The 13,553-nt window shown below is 39.4% G+C and overlaps 1 protein-coding gene across 2 annotated transcripts in view; it reads right to left on the bottom strand.

The window, feature by feature from the left end:
- Positions 1–13,553, bottom strand: part of TMEM245 (transmembrane protein 245) — a 103,832-nt gene that overhangs the window by 57,890 nt on the left and 32,389 nt on the right. Inside the window, exons 6-8 of one of the 2 annotated variants that reach the window (XM_053566318.1) lie at positions 12,108–12,277; positions 10,880–10,903; positions 4,500–4,604 (exon numbers count right to left, since the gene is read on the bottom strand). In XM_053566318.1, the coding sequence (XP_053422293.1) occupies positions 4,500–4,604; positions 10,880–10,903; positions 12,108–12,277 (299 nt within the window). The remainder of the gene's footprint in view (positions 1–4,499; positions 4,605–10,879; positions 10,904–12,107; positions 12,278–13,553) is intronic. The other variant, XM_053566325.1, reaches the window with a different exon arrangement.

The following is a 13,553-nucleotide window of genomic DNA, read 5'->3' as shown; positions in this document are numbered from 1 at the left end:
TTGGCCCAGGAACTATTAATGAACACACAGTGAAGTGGTGGTTCAAGAAGTTCTGTGAATCAAAAAATTTGAAGACAAGTTTTGAGAGCCTTGAAGATGAGTGGAATAGCTAGCCACCGGAAGCTGATGACAAATTAAGCACAATCATCAGAGCTAATCCTTGGAGAAGTTGCTGAAAAACTCAACATGGACCTTTTATTCAGCATTTGAAGCAAATTGGAAAGGTGAAAAGGCTCCTTAAGTGGGTGCCTCATGGGTGGCGCCTGTGGCTCAAAGGAATAGGGCACCGGCCCCATATGCCAGAGTTCACGGTCATTTTGGGTGGTGTGTTGCCTGTCTGATCCCCTGTAGCTTTCTGAATCCCAGCAAAACCACATCTGAGAAATCTGCTCAGCTAATCGACGAGATGCACTGAAAACTGCAATTCCTGCAGTCAGCACTGGCCAGCAGAAAGGGGCCAGTTCTCCACAACAACGCCTAATTGCACTTCACACAACCAAGACTTCAAAAGTTGAACGAAACGGGCTAGGAAGTTTTGCCTCATCTGCCATATTCACCTGACCTCTTGCCAACCAAGTAACACTCTTGAAACATCTCAACAACTCTTTGCAGGGAAAACACTTCCACAACCAGCAGGATGCAGAAAATGCTTTCCAAGAATTCATTGAATCCTGAAGCTCAGATTTTTACCCTACAGGAAGAAACAAACTTCTTTCTCATTGGCAACAATGTGTTGGTTATAATAGCTCCTATTTTGATTAACAAAATGTGTCTGAGCCTAGTAACGATGATTTAAAATCCATGGCCCAAAACCTCAGTTACTTTTGCACCAACCCAGTGCACTAATCAGGATTTAGGTCTGCCCACTTTGCTATTTGATTTTTATTTGTCCCATGTCTATTTTTCCTCCTGTCTTTGGTGTTCAGCAAATACTTTTTAGTACGCCATTTTAGTTTCCCTAAACCTCATGATTTAGTGGTTGCTATTTAACATTATCTAAAATTTATCCAATCTTTAAATTTACCACAATCTACTTCAAGTTTATACTGACTTATGTCCAGCAAAGTATTTATAAAAACTTCACACCAGTACAATTCCATTTCCAAGCCCTCTTCTTGGTGCTATGGTTTCCTATATGTATTGGTCATCTGTATATGTTATAAAGTCCACAACAGTGTTACAGTTTTTCTTCAAATAGTCGCATGTTGTTTAAATAAACTAAAAGAAGAGAGAAGAAAACATAACTTGTACATTTACTATGTATTCACAAAGTGCTCTTCGTTCCTTACGTGAGATCCAAGTTATTTCTGGAGTCATTTCTCTTCACTTGGAAGTAATGAGGTCTATCAATGAATTCTCTCAGTTTCAGTTTACCTAGAAATATTTTTATTTTGCCTTTACTTTTAAAGAGTAGTATCACTGAATATACAACTCTTTTTTTTTTTTTTTTTTTGTAGAGACAGAGTCTCACTGTATCACCCTCAGGTAGAGTGCCGTGGCGTTACACGGCTCACAGCAACCTCTAACTCTTGGGCTTACGCGATTCTCTTGCCTCAGCCTCCCGAGCACCTGGGACTACAGGCACCCGCCACAATGAATATACAATTCTTGGCTGACGAGTTTTTGCCTATGACTTTAAACACAGCATGCCAATGTCTTTGGATGTTCACTGTTTATGACAATTAAGGCATCGACTATGTTATTCCCTATGTGTGATGTGTAATTGTTCTCTTGCTTCCTTCAAGATTCAACCTTCGTCTTTGGCTTTCAACAATTTGATTATGGTGTCTCTAGGTATGGTCTTGTGTTCGTGTGTGTTTATTCTACTGAAGGTTTGTTGAGCTTCTTGGAACTGTTACCGTTTTTCACCAGATGTGGGAAGTTTTTGACCATTGTTTGCTCAAATAATTTTTTCTACTTTTTTCTCTTCCTCTTCTCATCTTCTGTTATACCAGTTACATGCCTCTTAGAATGTCAAATATTATTCCCATCTCTGAGACTCTGCTCATCTCCAATTGGACTTAACAATGATTTCTTAGTCGTGACACCACAAGCACAGATGGCAATAGCAAAAACAGATGAATGGTACTACATGAATCCTAAAGGCTGGGCACGGTGGCTCGCACCTATAATCCCAGCACTTTGGGAAGTCAAGGCAGGAGGATCATTTGAGCCTAGGAGTGTGAGATCGGCTTGGGCAACATAGCAAGACCCTATCTCTAAAAAATAAATTAAATTAAAAAACCCTAAAAACTTCTGTGCTTCAAAGATTACCTCCTTCAGGAAAAGCTACAGGGCCACCAAAGCTAGAATGGCACCAAGCAAGAAAGGCACAATCTACCTGTTTTTACCAACACAGTAGAAGTTTTTCATTATCAAACACCCCTCCCCACTCAGTTCATGCCCACCTGGGCATTTTCCAATGCCTTTCAGTGGTGTTTTTAATAATTTGATGTTGTTTTATTCTTGACCTCTGTGGAGGAGAATTACCTGACATTCTCACACTGCTATTAACCCCAGAATACATTAGTAAGATGGAGCCAGAAAGAATTTTCAGACACTGGATGTGGACACAAAACAAAGAGGAGAGTCAAGGACGATCGTGCGGCTTTTGATCTGAGCAAGCAGAAGAACAGAGGTGTCATTTACTAAAATGGGGACTCCCTGAAGCAGGGGATAAACACAGAAAAGGGACTTGAAAGGCAAAATTGATAAGTGCAGGCAAAAAGACTCTATGCAAAGGGACAAAGAAGAGAAAGTAGAAGAGCAAGACAGAAGAACAACGGAAATTTCTTTCATGTTAATGAAAGAAATCTCTAAGAACTGGAATTGAATATGGCACAGTAACAGACTCCGGCAAAATATGACAAAAAACAAAGGCCTCTAAACAAGTCTGAGCGTACAGATAAGTGACTATAGAGAATTAATACCTAAAGAATAGGTAGGACTTCTGTTTCAGCCTCTGTGCAGTTCCTAAGAAAGCAGGTTGACAAAAGCAAATGTTTAAGTGTGAGGATGTAATGAGGCTGAGGCTGACGGAGAACAGGACTTCCAAGTGGACAGACAACCTAACAAGAAACAATGTCATTCTTTTTTTCTAGGACCAGGAGGCAAGAACAATGCAATTCTTTAACAAACAGCTTTATATTAGATTATCTATCAATAATAATTACTCACATATCTCAATAGGCCTATGGGCATATGAAAAATTTTCATATCTGTGATTTCATGTAAGCCTCACACTTCCCTGAAAAAGTCATGCCAAAATCTGGGATGCAGAATTCAGCAGAGTTCAGATAAATAAATAGTCAAATATATTATAAAAGGTTAAGGAAAAAAAAAAAAAGGCCAGGTGCAGTGGCTCTCGCCTACAATTCCGGAGCTTTGGGAGACTGAGGCAGGAGGATTACTTGAGTCCACGAGTTCAAGAGTAGCCTGGACAGTGTAGCAAGATCACTCTCTACTAAAAACAAACAAAAAAATACTTTTAAGGGCGGTGGCGCCTGTGGCTCAGTGAGTAGGGCGTCGGCCCCATATGCCGAGAGTGGCGGGTTCAAACCTAGCCCCAGCCAAACTGCAACAAAAAAATAGCCGGGCGTTGTGGCGGGCGCCTGTAGTCTCAGCTGCTTGGGAGGCTGAGGCAAGAGAATCGCGTAAGCCCAAGAGTTGGAGGTTGCTGTGAGCCGTGTGACGCCACAACACTCTACCAGAGGGCGGTACAGTGAGAGACACTGTCTCTACCAAAAAAAAAAAATACTTTTAAGTAGCCAGGTGTGGTGGTATACACCTCTACTCCCAGCTGCTCAGGAGGCTGAGGCAGGAGGATCACCTGAGCCCAGGAGCTCAAGACCACAGTGAGCTGTGATCACAGCACTCCAGCCTGGGCAACAGAGCAAGATCCTCCCTCTCAAAAAAACAAACAAACAAACAAAAAAACAACAACAACAACAAAAAAACTAGGCAGTCAGAGATACCACCACCATAGAGATAAAATTTTAGGTACAATTTGGAGAATAGTTTTCTTTGATGAGATGAAAGGGGACAGAAGAAAAATGTAAGCTCGAAGGACCTGGGAATCGAGAAATAAAGATATGATGGGTACATTAGCAGAAACACCAATGAGACAGGAAGAGAAGGAGCTAATCAAGAAACGCTGATCCAGGGAACGGTTTACTAACTGTCAGATTAGGTGTCATGAGAACAGATCGTAATTCTACTGAAAAAACAAAAAAGGCACTTTCCCTTCAGTGTCTCAGTTTTCATCTGCATTTACCCCTCAGGATTTTGATAAAATAAAAATGCATGTAAAAGAGGTCTAAAAAGAAAATATTCTAGGCAAATTCATAGCAAAATTAGTAATATACAAATCAAATACTTTAGCTGTATACATATTTATAAGCCAAATAATATTTCCATGCTGCTTTTGCAATCTTATCTAGACTACCATTGTACTAACAATTAAAAGTACATTAATGGGAATAGTAATTGTTGTACTGTACCTTTGCAGTCAGGAGCAGGGCTAAAAGAAGAGTTCCTATCACTAACAAAAATATGATGAAAATGCTAATTATTTTATCTAACATCTTCTCCAACCAGATGATCATCTGCATAAAAATGAGAAAGAGAATTACTTGTCTCTTAAGAACAACTTACTGAAAACATATATGTATTCAAATATCATGAAGACAAAACAGGATATTCAGCACTGCAAAGCAAACTATGGTGTAATGATTAAAGCATTAAAAAAAAAGCTGTAAGCAACTTTAGCAATTTAACTTTAGCAGTATAAACTACATTGTTGTTATAGGAAGAATTTATTATTGTCAGATCCAAGAAAAGGTGGTTAATTTGAACATATCCTATAAATCTTTGATTAAATTCACACACTGTGGTATCATTTCAAGTTATAACTTACAACCTGGCAAATATTCTAAACAAAATAATGACAACCCATTAGTGGGCATAAAATCACATAAAGTTGTACTGTTGATTGAGTACAAAGAGAGATGACATTAGCAAAAGTATGCCACTTACAATACAGGGGAGTTCTAAAATGAGTAGATTAAAATAGAAACTGCATTCAAAATATTTTTTCCCTTTGATATCCTTAGGGTTATGAAAACAGCAATAATAAAAATCTAACATTAAAGCAATGATAAACAGTGAATTCGGGGTAACAGTTATCCTGAGGGGCAGGAGGCTGGGAGTTGGATGACACTCAGGGAGAGGCACAAAACAGGTTTCACTCATATAATGGGTGGTATCACCAAGCCCAGGGGAAGACAAACGGGGGTTCTTTATAAAATGTTTTGTAAAATCTGATATTCTACTTCCAGTTTCTACCCTTTTCAAAACATTAGCCTTATGATGTAATCATAATTAAATGATATAAATTAAAAATAATTCAGTGTAGTAACTGCTTATTAAAATTCCACTATCCCTGAATGATATTTGATATTCTATCCTGACTATAACTTCCCTCATCTTTCAAAAATCGCAAATAATCCTACATTTTAAACAATTTGTTTTCAGAACATAATTCTGATGGATTTCTATTATATAATTCATGGCATGCAAAACTAACACCTAATTAAATGTAGTTTTGAAATGTTAATGAATTCTGAAACACCACATCACAGGAGCTACAGCATTGCTAAATAAATTATTCTTAATTTTAATCTGAATGATGCTCTCCAAACAGTGAATTAAACATCCAAGAGCAAAGAATGTTGGTTAAAAACCAACATGACTTCTCAAACATTTTCCACTTGGGGCTTACAGGCTTGCCCCCAGCCTTATCTGTCTTTCACGGAGGATTCTGTCACTAAGAGATCAATGCTATCACCAACTCAAAGATAAAAAAGTTAATCTTTCATCTTGACAATAACAACTTCAAACAGAAGAGTTAATTTTCAGTGCATGCTACCAAAGCATCAAAGACAATGTAGAGATTTTTAAAAAGCAACAAATTTCTAAGATATGGAAGGTCAGATGTCATATTTTGAAGGTAACCTCTAAAATCAATGAAGCGGAAAAGTTTCACAATCAAAAACCAACCGAATACCTAGTTCTTGAGATACCTTCCTAAGCAGAGGCATTGTATATCTCCAAAATCTATCAGTACACAGTATGTGGTAAACATTTGATGACAACATAGTTGAATAAGTAGGCATAAATAAAATTTCATAATTAAGACCAGATTTGTATTAACAAACTACAACTTCCGAAAATAACTTAAGAGTCTCTATTTTATTTTTTTAAGAAAAATCATACCCTGGAATGTATTTTTAAATGTGTTTTAAATGTAACTGATATTATATTTAGAAAGTATGAATTTCTGGCTAGGTGTGTTGGCTCATGCCTGTGTATAATCCTAGCACTCGGGGAGGCCCAGGCAGATGGATTGCTTAGGCTCGGAAGACCAGCCTTAATAAGAGTGAAACCCCATGTCTAAGAATCACTGGGCACTGGGTGGCACCTGTGGCTCAGTGGGTAGGGTGCCAGCCCCATATACTGAGGGTGGCGGGTTTGAACCCGGCTCTGGCCAGCTAAAAAAAACAGCAGTGGCAACTGCAACAAAAATAGCCGGGCATTGTGGCGGGCGCCTGTAGTCCTAGCTGCTTGGGAGGCTGAGGCAAGAGAATCGCGTAAGCCCAAGAGTTGGAGGTTGCTTGAACTGTGACGCCATGGCACTCTATCGAGGACAACAGAGTAAGACTCTGTCTCATTAAAAAAAAAAAAAAAAAATCACTGGGCATTGTGGTGGGTGACTAGAGTTCCAGGTACTCAGGAGGCTGAGGCAAGAGGATCATTTGAGCCCATGAGTTTGAGGCTGCTGTGAGCTATGATGCCACAGCACTCTACCCAGAGTGACAAGGTGAGACCCTGTCTCAAAAAAAAAAAAAAAAAAAAGTATGAACCTTTAACTTTATGTCTAAGTATTTTTAACATATAAAACAGAACATTCAAAAACATATCATATATGATCAACATTATAAAAGCAAACTTTATATTTTTAAGCTAAAGTAAGATTTTCCTATCACAAGCCATATACGCAAGGGTTGAAAAAAATTCACACTAAGAGTCATCTAAATAAAAATGGAGATAGGCACAGTGGCTCATGCCTATAATCTTTGAGAGGCTAAGGTGGGAACAGGGTTTGAGGCCAGGAGTTCAAGACCAGCCTAGGTAATATAAAGAAATTAGGCATGGTAGCAGGCACTTATAGTCCTGGCTATGGGAGGCTGAGGCAGAAGAGCCCAGAAACGTGAGGTTACAGAGAACCATGACAACGTCACTGTACAAGGCAACAGAGGCTGACAGTAAGAGAGAAAAGAGTGGGAAATGGAGACAGTGAGAGAGAGCGATAGAAGAATGGAAGGAGAGAGAGTGAAAGACTTATTAATAACAAAAAGAGACGAAGAAGTCCAGAGAAGAAGAGAAAATAATTGGGTTGAGGGCAGTTGGTACATAAAATTAAGGACCAACAGAGAAGGAAAAAAAATAGAATGGAAAACGTAGATGGACAAAAGAGTAAATGAAATACAACTCACAAAGAAACAAACTCACAGAGGTAGGAAGAGAAACGGACATAGGAAACAATGGAGACGGGGAGCAAATGCCAAAAATGCTGTCCCAGAAGGCTGATCCTGTCCCATGCTCTGCTTTGGGCAAAGGAAACCAAACTGCCTGCCCTTACTACCTCGCTCCTGGAAATTACAGTCTCTATCAATTTTCTCAGTCCTTCCGCACTGTAAGAAGTTAACTTTCTTTTTGTTTCATTTTGTGTGTGTGTTTGGGAGGATTGTTTTGTTTTGTTTTGAGAAAGGGTCTCATTCTATTGCCCAGGCTAGAGTGCAAGGGCATCGTCATAGCTGACTGCAGCCTCAAACTGCTGAGCTTAAATGATCCTCCTGCCTAAGCTTCCTGAGTAGCTGGGACTGTAAGTGCACAGCACTGCACGCAGCTAATTTTTCTGTTTTTAATAAGAGATTGGATCTTGCTCTTGCTCAGACTGGTCTCCAACTCTTGAGCTCACACTACCCTCCTGCCTCAACCTCGCAAAGTTTACAGACATGAGCTACCACATATGGCCTTCCTTTAATTTTTAACAATATTTATTTTTTAAGGGGATAAGCAGTAATTTTTAAATGACATTCTGAATGTTTCAAGTATGAATAAAGAGAATGAGATATTCTAAAACACCTACACTAACTGGCCTGACTTATCAAGCTATTAAAAACATTGCCAGGTCTGGTTGCTCAGACCTATAATTCCAGGATTTTGAGAGACTAAGGCAGGAAGATTTCTTCAGGCCAGGAGCTTGAGACCCACCTGGGCACATAGCCAGATTCTGTCTCAACCAAAAAATGTAAAAGTTAGCCAAGCATGGTGGTATGTGGCTATACTCCCAGCTACTCAGGAGGCTGAGGCAGGAGAATCACTTGAGCCCAAAAGTTTGAGGTTATGCCACTAGGTGACAGAGTGAGACTCTGTTTCTAAAAAAAATTACAAAATAAAAAATGAAGTATCAATTCACGATTGACTTTCTCTTCTGTTCCATTTTTCTGGTTTGGTTTTGTTTTGGGGTTTTTTTGAGACACAGTCTTGCTCTCTTGCAGAGGTAGACTGCAATAGCATCATAGCTCATCTACTTAAAACTCCTGGGCTCAACCGATTCGCCTGCCTCAGCCCACTAAGTTATGTTTTGCTTTTTTTTTTCCACCAAATTCTAGTTGAACCTTGGTGAAAATAATCAATTCTAAGACATAAACAATTAATCCCTGAGAAATAGAGAGGTTATGTTTCATTTAACCATAAGATATGTGCTTTCTCACCCTCTCTTCTTTTCTTGGTTTCCTAATTCACTTAACTTTTTACATATAAAAATTACCAAATGCTGCAATTTTCTGACCTTAGGGTAATGTAATAAGTCCTCAACTTATTTATGTGCTTTCCTGAAACACACATGCTTCAGAATTTCAAGCAGTTACTCCACTTCACAGCAATACTTTATCTATGTTATGTGGAATCAAAGAAAAAAAGCTATTCAATCTCCTAGAAATCTTTTAAAACTAATCAACTATTCAGCTATGAATTGAGCTCATCGATAATCTAACTCAGTCCACTAAAGGTTAAATCCAATTGAACCTAATGAATTTAGCTCTCCTTTCTCCCATCTCTTGAGGACAATTTCATTTCGATACACACAGATTCAGGAAACACACAAAACCACCTACTTCGATCAAAATAAGAAGTGCCAAGTGCAATGGCTTACACCTAGAATCCCAGCTACTCAGGAGAATGAGGCAAGAAGATCGCCTGAGGCCAAGAATCCAGGAGCAGCCTGGGCAACACGGAACACTATCTCTTTAAAAAAGAAAAAGATTAGCCAGATGTGGTGGTGCACACCTGTTGTCCCTTGAGCCCAAGGGTTCAAGATTATAGTGAGCTGTGGTCGCACCACTGTACTCCAGCCTAGGTAACAGAGTGAGGCCCCATCTCTAAAAACACATAAACAAAAAGAAAATGAAACTTACGTTTGCACATCATTTGCCAAGGACTGAACTCATCTACTTATAACGAGTTTGATAGGGAACAGAGGTTCCCTCTACAACCATGCACGGTAGGGAAGGGGGAGGGTTTATTTTACACATTACTTATTTTTAATCCAAAGTTTCGAATTTTAGGCATTGTCAAAAATTCTCCCTTTCTTCCATTTCAACAGGAAAAACATGAAATCCTAATCTTTAGGTTCAAAAGTCTCATTCTGATCTTTTAAGAAGTATATCTTTCTTGAGGTCTGCTGTTTCTACTGAAGACAAGAGTTTTACATTTGGGCTCGGGGCCTGTGGCTCAAGTGGCTAAGGCGCCAGCCACGTACACCTGAGCTGGCGGGTTCAAATTCAGCCCGGGCCTGCCAAACAACAATGATGGCTGCAACCAAAAAATAGCCGGGCATTGTGGCAGGCGCCTGTAATCCCAGCTACTTGGGAGGCGGAGGCAGGAGAATCGCTTGAGCCCAGGAGTTGGAGGTTGCTATGAGCTATGATGCCACGGCATTCTACCCAGGGTGACAGCTTGAGGCTCTGTCTCAAAAAAAAAAGGAATAGTGAAGAGTTTTACATTTGAACACAATACACATAAATGATGTCATCTTCTGCTACCTGTCCTAGGGACTCACTAAAATTAACTTACATACTATATGTGGGCTATCTGTCAAAGGTACAGCAGTCCTAATGTATCTGGATTAGCTTTTATTTATTAAAAGTGTGCCTATTATAATTCCATGCCAATCATGCAAAGCACTGACCACAGACACAACCTCACACCTTTGGAAATATACAAAATTACATGTCATAGGCCATGACTATAATCTGTTTTAAGTTAAAAATAAAATTCTCCAATACTAGTTATTAAAAAAAAAAGACAAGATATAAAATTATCAGCCAAGGAAATCATATACATATTTTACAGATTTGTCTTTCTAAAAAGTTCTGTGTCCTATATAGAAAAAGTAACAAATAAAGAGCTCTCTTGTCTTTACAGTAACGATTGCCTAATATGCTTTCACACACCAAAGGAGACTAGAGTACCAGGTTGAGCCACATTAGAGAGCTAAAAGGGAGTGGAAAGCATTTTCAGTGGACGAAAGGTCTACCAGACAGAATTTCTTATATTAACTCAAGCCTTTGCTGAGTTTTTAGCAAATTATACTGTGAAAGTATTAATGCTTCACGACCTTCCATAGCTTATAATTAGAACTTTGAAAACAAAACTTAGTTTAACATATGGACAGAAACACAGAGAGAGGTGACTGGGGGGAGGGAGAATGTTACAGAATTTAATAGCAAAAACCAACATTCAGGTATTCATTTACCTTCTTATTTAGCCAGTGCCAGAGCTTGAAGATGGGGGTAAGGTGAGAAAGAGAAGATAAGAACAGTGGAATATCATTAGAGAATTCAATAACAGCATGAAAAGGAAAGAAAAGAATAGTCACTGAAAGCATGAGAAGGAAATTGTTCCAGACAAAGGAAAAACTGGGGTGGGGTGGGGAACTATAACACATCAACCAAGTTTTACAATCAAGAGAATGTAGTATTCCTTTAAGATGATTGAAATGATAACCACAGCTTTGTTGGGAATCCAACAAATAAAAACACATAAAATAATCTGAATCCTTGTAGACTTAGTACCTCTGTGCCTTTGCCCTGCTCCATCCATCTGCTGTCTTGCTGCGTCTGCCTAATCAACTGCTAAAGCTCCAAAATCCTTTATCATTTCCTCTGCAAAATCTTCCCCTTCCCACCACCTTTTCAACAGTTACTTCTTGCTCAGCACTACCACTGTATCCTGTACATATTTCTTCTACAGAAGTTATAACAGCTATCCCTTACATACAGCGTACTGTGCACCAGGCACTGATCTAGAGATCTTACACATATTAACTCAGTAAGCCCTTATAACCATTCTATGAGGTAGGTGGCATTACACCCATTTTGTCGATAAAGAAACCAAGGCACAGAAAGGTTAAGACATTTGTCTAAGGTCACATGGTTAGTAAGTAGCAGAACAGAGATCTGGAAGCAGAATACAGATTCAGAGGCCATGCTTTTTAACCACCAGGACTCTGAATCTAACCACCACCTCAGAATTATTATAAATTGCTATTGCTCCTTACTAAACAGAGCTTCTATCTGATTTTTCTAAGCTCTGTCTGATCATAGAAATGTGTCAGTATCTGACACATGGAGTTATTCCAAAAATATTCAATGAACTGAGTGACTGAGTCACTACCCCAATATATAATTTTAGGCAAGACTCTTAAACTCTCAGGATTTCAATTTAGTCCTAATAAAATGAGGGAGTTGAACCAGGTATTCCATAAGATCCTTTTCTCCCATTTTTTAAGAGTAAATAAACACTTATCCATTTTATCCTTATGTAAACCATAAATTCTAGAATTTCATCATAGAACTGGATGCACATATTAAATGTACTATCAACAGTTACAATACAAACACCATATAACATGGGACAGAATATTTCAAACCACGAAATATAAAAACTCCATTAAGACACCCCAAGCGCTTAAACTACAATACCTTGCTATCAACTTTCAACAAGAATTTCCCAAGCCCGACAATGGGCCAAGGTGCAAGAGCACCCCGCCGCTCCTTCAGGAAGCTCTCCACGACTCCCCACCACACGCGGTAGCGTTTCCCCAGGAAGTCCACAACTCCAAAGTGAATGAACAGCTTCTTGAGTATCCAGACTATAAAGAAGATAAAAAATACATATGTAAATAAAAGAGAGATTAGAAAGCCATAACATGAAAAGGTTCCTCAATTTCACATGACCTTTCTAAAACATCAAAGCCAGTATTTAAAAAAAAAAAAAAAAAAAAAAAGATCAATGCTTTAAAAAAGAGGGAGGGGAGCTCAAGGTATTTCAAACAGACAGAATTCGACCAAATGACTTTTCACACAATTTCTGCCTGTCTATCTATTATCTTCTTTGTGAAGTCTGAATCCCTGAAGAAGTCAGGGATTACTTTACAGCCCATGTAAACATAAGATACTCTTATCATAAAGACTTCGGTGACTACAATCACAGCCGTCATACCTCCTCGTCCTCCTGAGTAAAGAAAATGAACCCCTGACATTTCCTTTGCTTTTATAGCTGCTCTTGCCAAATTCTGTTCTTTTCCTTAGACAGGAACAAAATGAGTGACAAGTATAAAGTATTCCACACACATCGGGATTTTATACCACTGCTGGGTAGTTTTCATTTGTGTTGTTGTTTGCCCATTTGAAGCTGCTCTAGACATCTGAACAGAAATCAGGGTTTGCTGGAGAAGCTGATTCGAGCAAGGCTGCTACAAATGGCCCAAGTCTGTACCCTGCACAGCTTCAGTGGGGACCTTCACAGATTGCAGGGGGACCTACCACAGCCACACACAAACCCCCGCCCCTCCTCTTCTCCTCCTAAGACAAAAACACAAAGGATCTGGCTGGTTCGTGCCAAAAGACCCTAACTTTCTAAGCAAGCTATGGAATTTGCCCACTCCCTACGGCCCCATATAAAAGGGGTCTCTGCCCCAGGTGCAGGTGCCATCTTTGCACTGCCCAGGCCAGTCAACCTCCCCTTTCAATAAATCTGACCTTAACATTTCCTCTGTGGCCTCGTCTCTGGCACCATCAGTTTACACCTTTCACAGACCACAACGGGAATATCTCCCACCACCCCAGAGTGCAGTGCAGTGGTCCATCAAGCAAGGGTTAAGAATCTTATTCAAGGCCAACTAAGAAGGTGACTGGGCCAGAAAGCAAACGTTACCAATCTGTATGGCTTACCTTGAAGTTTGGACCCTGGATAATTGATCCCAACCACTGTAACTTCCCTAACTCAAAGGGGGTTCTCAGCCTCGCCCTCATATGCCAAAGATTCAGTTTTCTATTTTGAACCACAAGCTCAGTGTTATATACCAGTTCAACGATTCTTTTACGTTCATTTTAAAATCCCTCTACAGCCCCTAGAAAAGCTCTGAT

This window comes from Nycticebus coucang, chromosome 2 (assembly GCF_027406575.1).
Source record: "Nycticebus coucang isolate mNycCou1 chromosome 2, mNycCou1.pri, whole genome shotgun sequence".
Lineage (NCBI taxonomy): Eukaryota > Metazoa > Chordata > Mammalia > Primates > Lorisidae > Nycticebus > Nycticebus coucang.
Note: the sequence above shows the minus strand (reverse complement) of the source record. Positions and strands in the feature narration are given on the sequence as shown.